General features: G+C 39.0%; 1 protein-coding gene across 12 annotated transcripts in view; it reads left to right on the top strand.

The window, feature by feature from the left end:
* The window catches only part of vav2 (vav 2 guanine nucleotide exchange factor), a 184376-nt gene that overhangs the window by 41822 nt on the left and 123266 nt on the right, over positions 1-19288 (top strand). For all 12 annotated transcript variants that reach the window (XM_055040552.1, XM_055040562.1, XM_055040561.1 and 9 more), the window contains exon 3: positions 16003-16119. In XM_055040552.1, coding sequence (XP_054896527.1) covers positions 16003-16119 — 117 coding nt within the window. The remainder of the gene's footprint in view (positions 1-16002; positions 16120-19288) is intronic.

Genomic DNA, 19288 nt, shown 5'->3' with positions numbered 1-19288 from the left:
GGTTTCTTAAACCTGTACCTTTAGTACTCACTCACAGCATTGCATTCTGGTTTCCAATCTACAGTTTCATACAGATTCACTTTATTGTCATTTCACTCGTTGGCTACTCTATTAGGAGCATCGTGCAAGGACAACATGAACCCCTTACTTTTGTGTGGCAACAAGATTACATTGTCACTGTAGGTTTCTTTATTATCCTGCTGAAAGTATCTGCTGGGTCATAGTAGTGATAAAAAGAAGGACATGGTCAGCAAGAATATTGAGGCTGCTACAAAAGTCAGTAGTAAGGGACTCTGGGTTTATAAAGAAAACACCCCCATCCACAACATCAGCATCAGCATCAGCCTGAATAGTTGGTACAAGTCAGAATGGATACATTTCATGTTGTTTATGCTGGATATTAAAGCTGAGCATCTCAGTGTCTTCTGCTTTAGTCCAAAGACTTCAGCGCTCCACTCTGCTTTCAGAGTTGGTATGACCCACATCTCTTGGCTGACCCTGTTGCCAGAGTCATCCAAAATCCAGTCTCTTCTGACCTATGACCTGAACAACACTTCTTCTGACCTATGACCTGAACAACACTTTGATCCATACAACTGCTACCAGCTGGATAGTTACTTTTTTCTGATTCTTCCATATGAACCACATTTTGATGTGCTCTTACTGATGCTTTTTGGTGCTACCAAACATGCTGACTCAAACATGCTATTGGTCTGTGATTATGTGAACTTGCCCTGGGTATTGTTGAGTTAATAACAATGGTTAGAATAAAAATTAGATGTGCAAATTGTTTTTATTCTTCTGTGCTGTACCTAGAAAAATCTACAAACTCAATCTGTGTTGATGACATGACTTGTTAGTTTTGATCCTGCAATTCAGACTTATAGATAAACCCCTTAGTCTCAGCTTGTGCCTTGAAGATAGGAAACATTTCCTTGAACTTTACCAATGCTGAGCTGAGGTTTGTTTTCTTTCTATACTTCTTTTCTTCTAGATAGATAAATGTTAGCATGCAACTAATACATCATATTAACATTTATCTAAAACATAGGAAACATTGTTGGTTTTATACAGGATTTCAGTCACTTCATGTTTTAAGGCAATTCCTGAAAATTCCCCCATTTAAAAATTAAGGATACTGTTGCAAGAAAAACTTTATTGTGCTAAAATTGTGACCTAATGTCACTAAAGGCATTAAGAGTAATGCACATTTCTCTAAATGTTAACCTGAATTTGTTGATTTTTACATATTTTTAGCATCTATTAAATGTTTGATTGTCTTTTGTATAAAAGAGTCTCTGTTGATGTCGATATTAAATGCATGCATGGAATAAACTTGTTTTTCCGCTCATCTGTTTGGCATGAAAATGAAGCAAACTCTTATTCTTTTGTGAGTTCACTTACACAGCTGCCATTTTGTGGCTTTTAGACATTGTAGGTTGTCTTAAACCTCCAATTATGGACCAGCCACAATGTACATCTGAGAGGCGTAAGCAGTTACATATGGGCACTCGCTCTCTCTTTCTCAGACACACTTGCACACAAAATACACACGTGGTGTTTCCACGCTGCAGGCTCAGGGCTGTGATCTTTCCAAAGGTTTTCCTCCCGCGGCCCGTGTGCCAGACTGTCTGGAGAGCCACGGAGGGGTTGGCGTCTCCTTGCCTGCCGAATGAAAAAGCCAGCAACGTTTGCTTTCCGTGGCACAGCAGACAGCTTTCCCTCATGGCCCCCACTCCCAGCTCCCGCCTCCCATTCCTCTTGAAGAGGATTATCGGCAGAAACTGGACGTTTGATCCCGACCGGCTCTCTACCATGGCTATATCCTGACAAGGCTCTTTGAATCTCTTTCTTTCCCAAACTTCTCACTTGCAGCTGCTTTTAAAAAAGATAACAGCTAAGCCTTTTTTCCCCTCCCTCCTGTCTACTGTTTTATGTCTCAGATGTAGCTCTCGTCTACCTGGAAGCTGGCAGTACAGCTGGGTCACTGATATGCTTGGATTTAATTGAATTTCAACCAGGATGGTGCAGAAACGATCATAGAGACAGGTGTGGGTAATTTATGACTATTTCCTCTGATAATGCAGAAGGAGTAGATAATTAGCTGTCTTGAAGATGAGAGGGGCTCTTGCATAAAAACATCCCGATTGCATGCTTGCCTGTGTGAAGGTTTCTTGTTTTTTTTTTTAATTATTCTGCTCACTTTCCGGTCTGATGATGTGTTTTTGTTTTAACAGTGATTAATTGCGAGGGACAGTGCCAAAGAGCCTTCTAAAGTAATTTGCACTGCAAGTATAAACAGGAAGTGTGTTTCCAAATGCAAAATGCTGTTGACTGTTGCAGCGGTTTGCAAGGGGAGCCAAGATAAAACTGCTCTGGTGATGCAATGTGACAGAGGACAGCACTGAATGACCTTAAGCTGTCTAAGCTAAAGTGTAAACAAAGGTGCTTCATTTAAGCCAAAAATCTGATGTGCTCTTTTCTAACGCAAAGCAATGCATAATTTTTAAAGTAAAAAGCCTGCACATGTACTTAGTAGTCACATAATAAGCAAATAGACTCTCGCTCTGTGTAATTTAATCGGTGTATGAAATCAGCTGTGCTACAAGGGCCTCAGGAGTCGCTTTGAGAGCAGTAGTGACAAAGGACGGATCACAGCAGACAGGTCGGGGAACGTTGTGGAGAGGTTTGAAGCAGAAAGAGTACAGTACAAATTCAGACCGACCTAGACGTCTAAACCGACAAGTCTGACAAGGAAACCTTTCATTCGAGAAGAGGGAAAGTGGTAACTGTGGAGGGGATGCAGAGATTATGGATTGGGCATTAAACTTGAACACACAATCCTCATACTTTAAGGATGCTGTTTAAGGATGCCAACACAAACACTACATGACATAAAAACCAAATAACAGACATTGAGCTTTGTGGTTGTAATGTGACATAATTTGGGAAAGTTTGAGGTCTTGGAGCAATTTAGCAGGGAATCGTAAATGCACCGTGAAAGCTGCATGACAGGAGACTTACTTTCTCCTGCCTGGACAGAACTGCTTCACAGCTTGCTCCCATGCACACGTCCTAACCCACATGAACCCCACCACACCCCATGTCGCGGAACATTGTCTGAGGGCCCATGTTACAGACTCAGACATACAGCCTTCAGATGTGCAGCAAGCAGACATTGAGTGCGGGCATTACTCTGACCGCCAGCTGTGAGATAATCAGTCAACCCATCTAAGAAAAGGCTTCCCTAAAGCTCTACAGCCGCTTTGGCCAAGTGTGGTCTCAAGAACTGATCTCTGTTTAAAACCCCCAGCAATAAGACGATGGATTCACACAATGGGGCGTATTTAATAGACTCCTCTGACAAAAGGAAATTTAAAAGACTATTTGTGAAATAGTTTATGCATAGTTCTTTTTAAATCACTGGTACTCCAGATAAGCAATTGTAAAAAGTCTCAAAATAAACCCACTGACACAGTGGCTCTTGCCTTTCCACAGTTCACTGTTTGCAGATTTTTCTGTAGAGTGTAGCTCTAAATTTGCCTATTCCCAGATTTTTTAGAGCATGTCCAAAATATTCAAAAGAAAATGCATCTTGGGAATCTGAACTAGCTTTGCTCCTTGAAATGCTGTTTACAAACCACTCAGTCCAAGAGGATTGTTTATTTTCCCTTGTACTGATGAGCAGAGATAAGGAAGACTATGAATGTTTGTTTGTTTTTATGGCATTGCTAAGTTTTCACTGTATCTATGAATTCATATTAAGGTCCATTTCCTGTTTTTCAACTGTTATATGTGTGTTTAGATAAAATCAGGCGGCTGTGGTCCTTAACGCCAATGAATACAGAGGCTTTTCACTTATCATTTTTACATATTATAAAAAAAAAAAATCAAAAATAAATTGTATATATTTTTTAAGAGTTTCTGGCAGTAGTGGCTTTTTGTTGCCAAATGTCTTGAAGATTTCAGTCGACCCCGAACATCCTTGGCCGCTTCCTCCTCTGCAAGCAGCACCACACATTTCCTCAGTTTGAATGTTTAACTGTATGTTTTTCCCATTGAATAAAAGCATTTAAATGGAAGTTTAAATCACTTTTCAGCATAATTTAATGTTGCTGCAATAAGAGATGTTATGTTTCTATTTTATGTGACTATTGGGAGTACCTATATGTGTGCAAGGTGCTGTCCTTGATATTTAAAAAAAAATAAAGATGACAATGTTTTTATGTTGTCATTCATAAAAACAGAAGAACTGCTGTCTTCTTATGTAAGAAGAACTGTGTAAATATCTCTGAAAGGTTGAAAGTCTGATTGGAATCATAAATCATCTCATTATAGATCATTTTCCAACTATTCACTCCTCTTGAACACGGTTATGTATGCAATGAAAAATAGAAGGACACATTATTTTGCCTCTTTACCTTCCACTAATGTGCCTTTGCATGACATGAGAGATAATTAACACACAATATATTGTTAAGTAAGCAATCTGTCAGTGTCAGAGAAAGGTGCAGCATTGGCCCAAACTCAGTATAATAGCAGCAGTAAGCTGAAACACACCCCACCCTCTTTGCTTCATTCTAGGTTTATTGAGTACTTATACCAGACGTACAAAAAGGTACATAATACAACACTTGTACTACATAACTACTTGTACTTGGTTATTTCACAAAATACCAAGTATATATATATACCCGGTTTTTCACGTTTTGACAGATCAAAAAGAAGAATAATTTTATTCTGTTGCAATTTTGTGTGCTAGACAAACGCAGAGCTTGTGAAATAAAATGGAGTAATTCATACAAAATTGTGACGTGCATTTGCATTAACTCTCTGGAAGGTGATAGGATGAGGTGAGAACATGGCCGTTGTTGGAAGAAAGCCATCAAAAGCCCAATTTATTGTCCTGGAGGGAAAACCAGCAAACATGCAACGACTAGAACAGACATTATTGGCAGTAAACAATCATCCTGAAAACACTCACCCCAAACGACAGGTCGTGGTGGGTTTATTTCGTTTTTGCATACGACAAGGATGTCACTATATCCTTGTTTACTTAAAGAAAAACTGCACTTAACTCATTAATCTAAATTCACATGGTTCATTCATTTGAAGTTGTTGTTGCGTATCTTCAGCGTCTTTTTCTCAGGCAGGAATCAATCCGTCCACTCTATCTACGAGTCAATTGCTTTAGCTTCACATGGTATTTCCTCTGGTCGAGTGGAAAAGCTCACTTCTCAGTGAAACCAACAGGAATGCAAACCTGTCCGATCACTGAATCTGTGAAGCGACTGATTGGTGGACTGTGTTGTGCTGCAGAGCTGCGAGTGGATTGAGCCCGTGTTTATCCGAGCCGTGTGATGATTAAAGCGGGCTGAGCTCAGCCTGGAGTCAGATGGGTAATTAAGAGGCTGGTCTCCGGTGTTAACAGCATTAGTCACCTTGGAGATAATCGACAGCACAAAGCTGCATCCCGCCATGTAGCCGATAGCCTCCTCAAATAATCCTGCACAAACAGGATGTTAGGCATTTCTTTGTACGTTAACTCATTACGATTCCTATATAAATTAGAACAGCAGCAGCAACAAAAATGTAATTCAAAAAGAGAATATAGAATCATCAAACACAGTGACATATTGTTGACATGTTTTACTTTCATAGTATTCATGAATATGGCTTGGAGCCAATGTGAAAACAAAATTTGTATTCCATAAATGGCAGCTGAGTGAAAAGCTTATCCATGTATGGTACAGCATGTGCACTTTGGAATGGTGTTTGCTGCTTGTAGAAATATATTTCTTCCTTCCACTAAACTTTTAATATGTTTCCCTATGTATAGGCCTCCTTCAGCAACTACTTTTTATGACTTTCTTATCTTATAATGGGTATCTTTTAATGGATTGGACAGGCCATCATGTTGTTATTAACATCTTTGTTATACTTTTGTTGGTAAATTATTCTAGTAATTATTGGATTGTCATTAATTGTGGGCCATAATCCCTAAAATCAAAAGAATGAAGTGCTTGAAATAAATCCCTCTGCATATAAATAAATCTATAACGTTCACTTTCTGGAACAAATTCCTGAAATCAATCAACTTCTAGCGATTTATTGGAAGCCTCCTAATGCGATGACGAAACGGCCTCTGCTCTGTGGAGATAAGACGTTTTGCACAATATTAATGCTCCCATTACTTTGCACCTGTTGACAGAAACTCATAACCAGCGTGCAATAAAAATGTGTCTTGCTTTGATCTCGTGTCTTAGCTCAGTATAATGTTATTAGAAGCTTTGCAAGAAATCCAGCGTTTTCAGACGCGGATCGGCTGAGTTGAACGTTATTTAGAGCTGAAGAGTTGCAGCGGTGCTCTGCACAGTTGGGGATCTCTTCATCTAAATAAAATTTAAGTTATACCTATAGTGGTGAACGTATAGTTGGTGAGGTAAAAGTGATTGTTTACGCGTCCTCCGGGGGTCTAAATCACGGCTTTGAGTTGTGAGGGAAACTCGCCAGAGAAAAAGATGGATGCCGACTTTCTTCTCGCCCATCCCGTTCATAAATTACCAGGCCATTGATCCATGGTTGTCTGGGATTCTCGGCGGACCTCCTCCTCGCATTCATCACACCCCGCGTCTGCAGCTAAGCCTGAGTGGAAATGTCTCCAACACATCCTCCCCTTCCTGAGAAAGCGGCAGCATGGCCTGTTGCTTAGATACAGCAGTATTTTTTTTATTTATTTTTATTTTTATGAAGAGTAGATAAAACCTAAAGGACTGCATTATGCGGCAAGATGTTTCAGCATCTTGTTGTCATTGTTTCTGCTGTTGGCAGTCTGAGTTTCGTTTTTTAACAGCAGCTGTGCGGAGCGTTTTCCCTGTTTGCAGGCTGCTTTTGAGACAATGCAGGGAAATAAATCATTGTCGGGTAAGCAGGATATCCAGGCTGTTGATAATATTTGTTATGAACTACTGTGAAATCCAGCTGCAGACGGAAATCAAGCTGGTCATGCAAAGGTGAATCCCAAAACATGTTGCACGCAGTTTTAATAAATTTTTGAAGCCTTGCTGAAAAAACTGACATTCAATTACTTGAATAGAGTACAAAGAACATGAAAGCATGCATTACAGGTCAGAAAAAAAATAAAATTTGAATAATGAAGTCTTATTTTCCTGTACATACACCATGTCCCCTTTTATTTTATCTTAAAGATGAATGAAATAAAACCTGTCTGACAACATGAAGTGGGCCCAAAAATGTAAAATGTTTGCACCACTGAAGGAGGTCTGTGCTTGGAGTTGTTCATCATGCACTGAAAAGAAATCAGAAAAATAACTTTTTTTGTTCATTAGGTGAAAATAACATCATGTGATGATGGGTTATCATCACTCTGTTTCTTATAAGCAGTATTTAACAGAATCTGGGCTGTTTGTGATAAAACTACAACACAAAGTAGCATCTAGAACTCATGTTTATCAGAGCTGTCCTACAAATTTAAGTACAAATTTTTCCGAAGTGGGAAAGGTGACCCACCTGTGCCATGGAGCTGAAAACAGATGAAACGGGTTGTTAATGGGTGTGTGCCAAAATAGCAGTCAGTCAGTCATTTTCTGTTTGAGCTCCAAACAGAAAATGATCAGCTCTGCTAATGTTTCTGTATCAAAACAGATTCATTCAGTTACTCCAACCTTGGGATGGGTCATTTTTGCATCTTTTATCCTTATTTTGGGAATCTTGTCTACAATTCTGACATATCCTCTTTCTTATTGCGTGTCTGTTTTGCTATGGTGTGCAAAAGCTCTGCTGTGAAGGGCTTCACATGTCCTGTGTGCGTTCAAATGTCGAGCTTGCTACTGATGGCAGCAAATGCAAACAGTGCCTGCTCCTGCTGGGCTCCTCTGATCTCAGCGCTGCTCCACATCAGCGCTCCTGGTTTTACGACTAGCCACTGTATAAAAGGTAAAGGTGGCCTGGGTTTAATTACGCAGCTGTTCTCTACAGTCACGCTGGATTTTTCCTGACAGAGTCAGAATTATCCTCTTTTGTAATGGAGATTAACCCGACTAACAGCCTCACTTAGCCTGTTTAGCTTCCATATTTTAACACCAGGCCGTCTCTAACGAAGCGGCTCTGCCTCGACAGCTGGGGGTTCTCCCAGATACAAAACTGTGGTCAATCCTTTCCTACTTACTGGCTTCTGGGGGTAACAAGATGAGATTAACGCATTTGAATGAAATTTTAATGTAATGCATAATTCATGCAGTGTCCGATCTCTAATTTGAAGGCACACGCCCCTTTTCCTCAGCATTCCAAGTATCAGAGCTTCCCAGATGAGAGCTAGAAGCCTATCAGGGTCCTCCGGGTGTCTCCTGGCAAATCCTGTCCAAACATTTGCAACGCTGGGCCCGCTTTCATTTCTTAAGTGTAATTGTTTTAGTTAATGCAGGACGCAATGTTCTGTCCTGTTGGTTACGAAACCTTTATTTTTAGTGACACAGTGACCGTCAGTTGAACTGCAGTCAACATGGAGTTGCAGATGCTCAAGCATTGATTTGCTCTCCAGGTCACAAAATAGTAATAATTTTTGAAAAGTAACACACAATTTCCCGGCAACAGCGCTCATACCGCTTACGTTTTCTCACCTTTTGAATCATTGTTGCCAGCAGTTGCTGTGCAAAGCAAAAGACAAAGTCTACAAAGTTATTCCTTAGTCTCTTCACACAGATGAAAAGCAACAGATTACACAGATTCTCCTCCGTCAAGCCTCATAAACTGCAGCAGGGCAAACCCAGAGGAGACATTGGCTGGTTTAAAATATTTATCAGGGCTCACATTGATTTTAAATAAGGGGAATTTAGAGATCACAGGTGGGGGAAGTAGACTCTCGTGAAGATCATCCTCTTCGATTTATTTGACATATTTCAAACTGATCGGAAGCAGCGCAGCAAATGGGTGGAGATTAGATCTGAGTCCACTGATTCTGTCAGTGGTTGAACCTGTTTATTGGAGGATAAAGATGTAAGAAAAATACTTAACATCTCAGATTATTATACCGTTTATTTATCAGTTTATTTATGTCCGGCTCTTCTTGTAGGACGGATATGTAGTACACAGAAAAATCTGGTGTTTTTTCAAATAAGGAGATTTGAGTCATTTAAAATGGCAAAGTGAATATCTTATAAAAATCTTGAAGTTTTGACTGGTTTGTGTCCTAATGGTCATATGTTGAACTTTATTTGGTCTAAACCTGACTGTTATTGCGTGAGAAAATACTAAATGTTTGTATTTTAATTAATTAGCCGGTCACTTTATACAAAATAAAAGCTGGTAAAGAACTGAATAACTTCAGCGACACTGAACACTTATACAGAGCAAATTAGCGTATGTGAAAGTGGAACCTGACAGGAAGAACATAGAATAATTTAAAAATTACACTGTGATTATATTGGTATAAAGTTTGGTTGATCAGTTCCCATTTTACTTTAGCTTTAGAGAAGGTGTAAAGATTTTTAAAGCAGCTTTAAGTGTAAAAATCTGTTCATTTTGAGAATGAAGAATGATCTTGTCTCCTGGTTTGCATTGATCTGGTGTGGAGTGCTTTGGGATTGTTCCTGTTGTGGAAGCAATAAAAACACCTGTTACCATTATATCTATATTAATAACACAGTGTCAAGCACATGCACATATTTTAATAGGCTTTATAAGCATAACTATTTCTACTAGGAGAATGTGAATAATATGGAAAAAAAATCCTTAGTTGTAGCATAATTTATTGATTACCTTTTCACAGACTAACTATTGTGATTGAGGCAATTCTTTTACTGAGGTTAAAACTAGAAAAAATAGAAATAGTTTCACTATCTAAAGGTCATATGAGTTTATCTTGTGTTTTTTCGCTCTGGAAAAACAAATGTGCAAGATTTCAAAATTCAATGTTGCCAGACCAGCTGTAAAAAAATCACTCTTTTCCTTTCACTCGATGTTGATTCAGTGGCTAATTATTGGTCGCTTGGTAAATGAAGTTGGCCAAAAAGATGCTGTCATTGTCGCTGGTAACATCATGTCTGGTTACAGATAGTAATATAGTGTTAGCTTACCGCGTTGAGATTAGAGGACTTTAGACATTTCAACAATAAAGCAGACCGCTGTCATTCCTTTAGCTCTTGTTTTGATGTTCTCCAAAGACAAAGAGTCTGAAGTTTATGAAATCCGTTGTCACCTCCACCTGGCACCAGAAGGTTTCTTGCTGGATTGCGAATCCCCTGCAGCTTTTTAAAGTGAGTGTGTGCACTTACAGTCATAAATAAGTTTTCCAGGCTCCTCCTGTGGTCATCTAGGTACATTTTTTGAGTGCTCCATCACCTGCTGAGAGCTTTGGAGCTGATAAACGGGGCGTACGATGATTCACTGCCCCTATTACTTTGTCTGCTGAGGGGATTTTGTTGTGAATCAAATTTAGTCTTCCTCACAGTTCTCAGACAAACATCAGTCTCTTTCATTGACTTTAATTCTCTGACAGGCTGTCTGGGTATCTGATCCTCTCTCTGACTCACCTCAGTTTAACCCGAGTTCTTTCTTTTTTTCTTCCTCCTCTTTTTGTTCTTTCTGTGTCTGCTAGAGGAACGAGTCAGATATGGGCAACAACAGTGTTCTTTTCTTGCAGTGATGTGATAAAACATGTTATTAGATTACCACTAATTGCTCATCTCCCAAAGGTGATGAAAATAGGAATATGAGGGGAGCCTGAACAGATTGCATGATTTTGTTTTTGCAGCCTTATCTGTGATTTTCTGCTTACAGTTTTTTGCTTCTTTTTTTTGGCTTCCACCCCCATTATCCCAAACGGAGCAGCTTTGGTGGAACAAGCTTGTTCCCTTAGACTTTTCACACGTCTCATTTCTGTAATTTGCTGTTGTGCGACATTTTGGTGGAAATTGTAATTTGTAGTTCCTCATGAATGAGCATGTAGGAGTGTGTGCAGATGAAGGGCCACCCCCTCAGAGAAATAATGCATTGTTCTATGTGCGATGTAGCGTGATGATACGGTAGAAGGGCATGTCAGGGTATTTTTTTTATGAGTCTTTGTTGCCTGACTGTTTGCTCTTTGCTGTTCCTCTCCCACCTGCTCTCCTCCGCCTGTATGTCTCTGACAAGTCTGCCGTTTTCAGGAGCTGTTTACTCTTCAGTGAGAAGTCAAACTGTTTCTTTGCTGTCGCACACAAGCTTTTAAAAGCGTGGTGACAAACTGGAGTGAGGCTCTCATGGCTCTCCTTTTAAGTTTCTTTTTCTGGTTAAACTTCCTTTCCTTCCAAGCATCCGATTTTCTATTTTCTGATCTTTGAATGCCCAATTCCTTTAATGTTGACTTTGTGCTCTTGGTACTTAGCACGGCTTTCTGTCGATGGCTTCACCAGGGATGTTCTCCTCATTGCTTACCCTTAACTTAGTGCCTCAGACAAATGACTTTAAAATTTCTTTCTAGAAAATTCTACTGAAGAATTTGTGGACAACTCAAAGACTACATGGTGGGCTCGTCGTGTGGCTGAAAACAAGCCCAAATTACTACCCCTCCACCACCATGCTTGACAGTGGCATGTGTTTGTGGTGTTTTGCAGTAATTACAACATTCTCGCTCATCTGGCCAAAGTACATTGATCCTGTAGTCCTGTGGTTTGTTGTTTGCAACTTTACAAACCTAAACCATGTTGCAATTTTTGTTGAGAAATGAGGCGTCCTCCTCCACACTAGAAATATATTTTTTTTTTTTCTCTGTAGAGTTTTGAATCATTTTTCTGAACATTGCATGCCTGACCTTGCTTGATTTTATTGGGGAAGATTCTCCTCTGTGGTAAATGTTTTCCACTTGTCAGTGATCTTTCTGGGTTTATAAATGCCCTTATAACCCTTTCCAGATTGATGCGTGGTGATAATTGCTTCTTTAGTGTCAGTGACTGGTTTGTTTTAAACATTTGATTCTGGAATATTTTTTGATGCAAAGAAGTTGCTGATCTTGTCAGTGAATCCCAAATTTGTGCATCTTGTGTAAGATACTGGTGAAAATACCATTTTGATCTTAATTTCCCCAAGCTTCCCAATTTTCTTCTCGTTGCCATTTAACAAACTTTAATATTTGACATGCTGGCTGAGGCTTGACGATTCTGACATGGAGCTACTGCATTTTTTTTACAATTTCTCTCGACATTGTACAGTCTGGGGTTAGAGGGAATTTGCAGGTAGGCTCATTCCTAGGAAAATTAACAACTCAATTAACTTAAAATGGTTTGCAATTGGCTTAAAAACCCCTCCCAGGTTGATGTGGAGCAGCAACTGTTTTTTTTATAAGGTTATTGATGTTGTCTTTCCTTATAGACCGATTGGCTTTCACGTAAGTGTGTTGATGGAGACGGTTATTGGGTTAAATAACAAACCTGTTGAGTCAGTGGGATAAGAAAGTCTTATTTTGAGGCTGAGTTACATTTGTTTCTTCTTAGGCAGGAAAAACTTATTTCAGGGCATTTTACAACCTAAAAGTACCTCAAAGCACCAGTAAACATAATGTTATTTGCTGTTTTTCCAAAAGTAATTTTCCATCTAAAACAGGGAAAATTAAATGTCTGTCATAAAACTGACAGGCAGAAAAACTAACTCTGAAAAATAGACCTGCTCTTTTCTAAACTAGGAATAAAATAAAAGCAATTCATCATCTGAAATCTGCCATATTTGAAACAAAACCTTCCTTTGTTAAATGCTCATATTAATTGCAGTCTTATGAAATATGATGTTGTACCAGATTGATTATGCTGAAGGCAGCCTCAGCCTGAGGAGATGATCATATATAGTTCACTCCCAGGTGTGAACTATATATGCCCTTGGCGCACTACATAAAAATGCCTCTCTTTTTTTAAATATTATTTATTTGCTGCTTGAATCGTAGTATATTCATTCTAACTCCACCTGTGCTTTGGAATTGCCAAACATACATTAGAATGTCAGACACATCTTTCCTGTCCTGCTCCGTATCTGAACCTTTCTCTCTCTTCGTCGCTCGCCTGCAGACCACTCCAGCAAATGTTACCTTTTCATATCAAGGCTGGAAAAATAAGCTCTTTTTTTTTTTCCTCCTCCCACCGCAGCACAAGTGGATCTGCAGGCATGATAACCTCTGCCGCTGAACTGCAAATGTCACTTTGGCGAGGCGACCAATCGCAGTTCTTTTTCCTAGTCTGTGTGGCTCTCTTATGGGGTTCGCACCCGTGACACTGAGACTGAGCCGGCGTGCTCGTATGAATGAGAATGAATCGGCGAACCTCTCAGGTGTGGCCTAGAGAGGCTAACGGAAATATCATGAAATACCAGGCAAACCAGGAATAACTATAGCAGCAATGGGATGGATGTTGCTTTTTGAAAGCTAATTAGAACATCGGTCTGAAGTGGATATTACCTCACAAAGTCAGCTGCAGGAAAAGAAACACTTTGTCTCCTCAGATGTCTTCAGAGTTCGGTGGAGAGAAGTTTTTACAAGGAGTGGTTTGAGATTCTGATGTTCTGATAACCTTGAGCTAAAAGTAGATAGTAGTGAATATCACATCTGATTTATTGCATGTAGAAAAACAAACCTAAATCGCTAAAACCTTTACTACATTCCACCTCAAAAAGTCACATTGCAGGTCTTTGCTGCAGGCAGGATGCTTGTCATATAATTTAACGGCGATTCTGATTTTGATGCAGGAGTTAGTCGAAAGAAATGAGAGTTTAAAAGTCATTAGTATGACTTCTGGTTGCTAATAGCGTAGTAGGTGGGGTTTTCTCTGGACTCCAGGCTCTTTGATGATCAAATATAACAACTTAACGCAACAAGAACTTTACACTTAAAGAATTACAAAAAAAAATACAGGATTTTTTTTTTTTTTTATCAGTAGAAATTACCAGATTGAAAGAATACTTTAGTAATTCCAGAGGGAAACTAAATATTATTATAACTCATATTATCCAAAGATTTTCTGTACATGCAAAGGAAGGACCTCCTGTAGCAGTCTTTATTGCAGCGTACCTGAGGAAGCCTCTGATAGAAGACGCTCTGTTGTTTCATACCCCTCTTATGAAGGAGATGATCAGGGTTGCGACCAATATAAGGTTTTTATTAGGTTTTTACTTGGTTCTTATAATATAAATCGGCTCCAGTTACTCACTGGGAGATTTACTATAAGAAAAAGAAGAGGACTCGACTTGTCCTTTTCCATCCTTGAAGATGTGTGGGTTTTTTTTGTGAGTACATTTTTTTCTGAATTGCTGTTAAACAAGCTTTTATGAAAGACATAAAACAACAATATAAATAGTTAGAATTTAGCATCTTATCTGCAATTAGCATAATTGGTACGTCAAGCATTAAACAAAAGTGTGTGTTCCAGAGATGGCGGACTTTTAACTTTAAGTTTTAAAGGTCACCATATGTAGCCGGTGAGGGAAAGATTTGCAGTCTAAAACTGTACCTCCATCCTCTGGTGCCATCGTTGCTGCCCTGATTGCTGTCTAACATCAGCCCTGCTTCAGATGGGCTGATGTTGGAGGGCGGCTGGTCTTACGCAACAGCCATTACAAAGAAATATGTGGTCAAGGCCTTCAGCAGATACGAGGCAATCAGGCATTTCGCTCCATATAGACTCTTTGCCTCGAATCTTGTGTGAGTGGCCGTCTGCTCCCTGCTCTTCAGCTCATATCGCACACCACACACAGAACTGAAAGAGCAAATCAGGGCAGTGTGTGAATTTACATGCTAGGTAATGCATTCTTCACATACAGAAAGATCAGAGAGCAGGTTTGATTATAAATTATGCTACAACGCCGCCGTAATCGGTCTGTGCTCTTGCCTTCACGGTTAGGCTGACTGATGGAATATTTTAAGCAGCGAGAGCATCGATATTTAGACCAGAGAAGCGTCAATTCCTGCAACCCCTACAAAGATTGTCTGCCTCGACACATGCTTCACACGTGCTTTGGTTTTGTTGCCAGCGATGAAAAGGAATATTTTGTGCTACACTGAATTCATTCTGTCTGTTAAATTGACCAGGTCAGCTCATCAGTTTGCCAAACATTATCATTTTCTCCCTCTGTCTGTGTAGTTTCAGGTGTTTGTATTGCCTCAGCAGAATTAGTCCTGCAAACCTGAAAACTGATGTGAGGCACCCTCTAAAAATGTGTCAAAAACTTTTAGATAAATAATATTATTGCAGCTTCATAATCTTAAATATGTCAACATTCATTTAATTAGTTAAAAAACACAGAACTACTTGTATTTAATAAACTGCCTAGAATAATTTTTGACATGCATCTTTGGCCAATGTTTATCTTGGATCTGTGATTGATTATTCTGTCATTTTCTGGTTTTAAACACCAATAAGAACTTTGATTTCAGTCTCTTGCAACCTAATATGAAAACAGGTAGAAATGTCTCATTATTTCCCAGTAAGCCAAAAATAAGGTAGATTTTTCTTACTTACTCTACTCTCAGTGTGCTTTATTCTTTTCTCTTCCTTAATACCTAACGATGTTTTAATGATTGATAAGACTCCCCTTCAGTGGAGCTGGAGGTTGTTTCTGCTGTTGATTGACAGGTTGTTCCTTAGCTTTTAGTTAGAGGTCTCATTCCATCTAAAGGACATATATCTCAGGACGTTTTGTCTGTTGATAAGACATCAGACGACATGATCCTCTGTCACTGTGAGGATTAGGTACAGTTTTAAAGTTCCTAAGCCCCTGAGAGGAGCAGGTCAACTACAAAGCCACTTCATTTGAAAAACTAAACCCAACAGCCTGTGGCATTCTTGGCCAATCCTGGCTGGATTGGCCAATAATATTTAGAGCATGTTGCTAAATATTCTTCAAGATGAATCATGCTGGTGCAGCGCAGGCATGAAATATTTAATCTTTTCATTGTACCGTTAATTATCTGATGGAGATGCTTTAACGCCGACACTTACGTCATTTTTTTCTTTTTTCTTTCTGTAGTTCCTGTGCCTGAAGAATATCCGGACATTCCTAAAAGTGTGCCACGACAAGTTCGGCTTGAGGAACAGTGAACTTTTTGACCCGTTTGATCTTTTTGATGTCAGAGACTTCGGCAAGGTAAGTTTAAAAAAAAAAAAAAGAAGATGGAAAGAAAAACTCTTCCTGGTTGATGTTTTCCAGAAAGTCATGTGATACAAGCTGGCTGCTTGTAACCTTAAGAGCAATTTATGACAATGAGATTTCCAGTTAAAAAAATCTATTTCGATAAGTAATAGAAGCTTACGGTTCTTGTTGCATTTTGGACTTATGTGTCGGACATATGTGTGCATAGAAAGGTGCAGGGATTTGTGAGTTCATCTAAAGTGCAGATCAGCATCCCTTTGTGCTTTGCATGAGTTTAAAGGTAAATCCGTCTGTTACATTAACCCCCGGTGTGGCGCTGAGAGCTTGGATGAGCATTTAATGTAACACCTAAAGGTCAGCAATCTTATTCCATGTCACTGGATGGCTGTTGCTGAGACCTATACTCATAAAAATGAGGGGAAAAAATGAGACTATGCAAAGTCATTTCAAGGCTTTTTAAGTTATGTAATCCTGAAGTTTCAAATAAAAAGCAAACAAAAGATGCATTAAAAATATCTTGTTTATACTTCACCTCCTATTGATTATAGTGAAAACAATTTTTCTCAAATAAAGTTAAGTTGTTCTACTTTTTTTTGTCTTACATTATTAATTTGTGTCTTTTAAATTAAAACATAAGATGGAGAAAGATCAGAACGACCCTGACCCCTAACTCCTAACCCTAATCCTACAAAATCCATTGACAGACTTACAATTGAGCTTAAAACCCTGGCAGATTTAGACGAAAATGTGTTTTTATTCAGTCAAGAAGGTGGTTTCTGAAAGAAAAGAAGACGGAGAAAGTGGGGAAAAAACATCTAAAAATAAGAAACATTTCTCAATGTAGGTAATTAAATATGCTTTACCAAAGTATTAGTTGTTTTACATCATAAAGTTGAATTATAGAGGATATATGTCACATTAAAGATGGAAAGAGTTTTGTTTACACTTGGCTTTGCAGTTTTGTTCCCAGCTGCATTCATGCAAACATATTACTGAGTAATCCTGATGGTTGGTGGGTGCTTAATTATCATTGACCTGCATGCTGCTTGGAAAATGTGCACATTTACCTCTCAGCAGGGGAGAAGTAGGGCTCTGTCTTCCTTAAACTATTAGCATTCAGAGATTTTTGTTCTGAAACACAATGTGATTACTGCGCTAGTTATACATTACCATGTAAGGAAAATGAGACGAGCACCGTGACTTTCTACAGTGATCCAGAATATTCCAGGGACAGATTCAAATAAAGGATTGTTTTACATCTTATCAACTTTATTGGGAGTTTTTATGGGACAATAAAATTGACTTTTGCACTTAATTAAATGTGTGATCATGTTGCAACTGCCATATCAGTGATGGCTGATATGAACTCTTCTGATGGTCAAATAGCTTCTCAATACTCTGCTGCAAATAAATTCATTAATGTTTTTGAATGAATGAATGGATTGCTTGATGTAAGGGCTTCAGCTAAAGACAGAGTGTTTCTAATCCCTTTCCAAGTTGTGTGTAGCTCCACACAGAAGTCTGGTTTAAGAGGTGAGAGCCTCTCTCTGAGCTTGTAAGCTGTTAGCAACGGCATGATGTCATTAAATTCATGATGACAGCTGATGCAGCTGGGAACGTTAATAATGCGCCGCTTCCTCTGAATGAGCATGTGTTTCTGTTAAAACAAGGAGGGTAAAGTATGAATACACTGTTAGCTTCTGTTATTTGTGGAAAGGCTTCTGCTCATTTATCAAACATATCTGTTGTAATCCAAACTTATCAACTCTCTGGAGCGTGCACTGAGACGAATAAGGAGCAGAAAAACGATGAGGGAGAAGAAAAAGGAGACGAGGACTCACTTGGCAGTTTGTAGATAAACCACAAGACAACGTCTGACAGTCAATGAGCTCGCAGTGAATGGTATTAAAATCCAACAGCAGTCAGAATCAATCACGCAGGCCCTCCATATGTCAATTTAGAAATTGCTTTAGTATGGTCTAAGCAGTGGCGGGCTTGTCTCACCATTGATTTTCCATTAAGGGCAGACATCACATTATAATATATTGAACAGAGCAGATCCCTGTGATGTAGCATACATTTAAATGATCAGAATTTCTCAGAAACAGATAATAAAGTTAGGTCTTTCTTTCTTGCACATTCTCAGGTTTCAGCATGTTTTTTTCCCTCTGTGGATAAAAACATGAACAAGAAATAAAGAATACACTGTACATAGTCATCAATAGGTGAAGAAACAGTCAGAAAACCTAATGAAAAATTTTCTTCTTGTGTCAATTTAAATTTAATCATAACAGGTCCGTTGAGATTTTATATTTCGTTTTAGGCAGCTATCGATTAAGCTTTTATCAGATTGTCATTGACAACAGTGATAGTTAATCCAATCCTTCTGAGAATCTTCCTTGTGTGTTTCTCCCTGTGTTGTTGTAAATGGAGCAGATGTGAGATTCCCACAACCTTTAACAGCGTCATGGCATTCTTAACAAAACTTTATAAAGTCTGTGTAGCACGCCCTATTAATTCTCTGTCACTGTTCTGGTTTCAATTAAAAAAATTAGCACTTGCACAATATTTATGCTATAAACAGATTTGTGGTTTAGCATAGTCCTACAAAGACTGGTCTTATGCATTGGTTAAAGTAAAGTGTGCTTGAGACGTAGCAAAATAAAGCAGCCGTGAGGGTAAAAGTAACCAAAGAAGTGGCTGATAAGGCGACTTTTTTCTTTACTCGTTCTATAAACATTAATCGGCTCTGTATTCACCTTTCACTCCTTTACACCGACGCAGAAGTCAGCCCTCCTGGCCTCCAGTTTCTCTAATGATGCCTTTTCCCAGGTCACCAGGAAAGGGAGACCAAACCTGTCAAGGCGTGGTGCTGATAAAAAGTAATTGCGCCTTCAAGCCCTCCCTTTTGCCTTCCCATTGGGCTAGTACTAAACCAGATGGAGCACGTAACCTGCTCAATGTCCTCTACTAATTTTTATTTTCATTACTTTGCATTAGCATGAACTCAAGCTCCCTTGTTAGCACTCTTTGCAGATGTAGAATGTACAGTTTCGTGCCTGTTTCACCACTCGTCTCTTCTCTCACCTTAACCCATCCCCCATCATTAGAAATTCATTATGACATCATTAAACCAATGAAATATAGCTTATTACTGAGGCCC

Source organism: Poeciliopsis prolifica, unplaced genomic scaffold (assembly GCF_027474105.1).
Source record: "Poeciliopsis prolifica strain line A6 unplaced genomic scaffold, Auburn_PproV2 SCAFFOLD015, whole genome shotgun sequence".
NCBI lineage: Eukaryota > Metazoa > Chordata > Actinopteri > Cyprinodontiformes > Poeciliidae > Poeciliopsis > Poeciliopsis prolifica.
The sequence above is the reverse complement of the archived record's forward strand: the minus strand, read 5'-3'. Positions and strand labels throughout refer to the sequence as shown.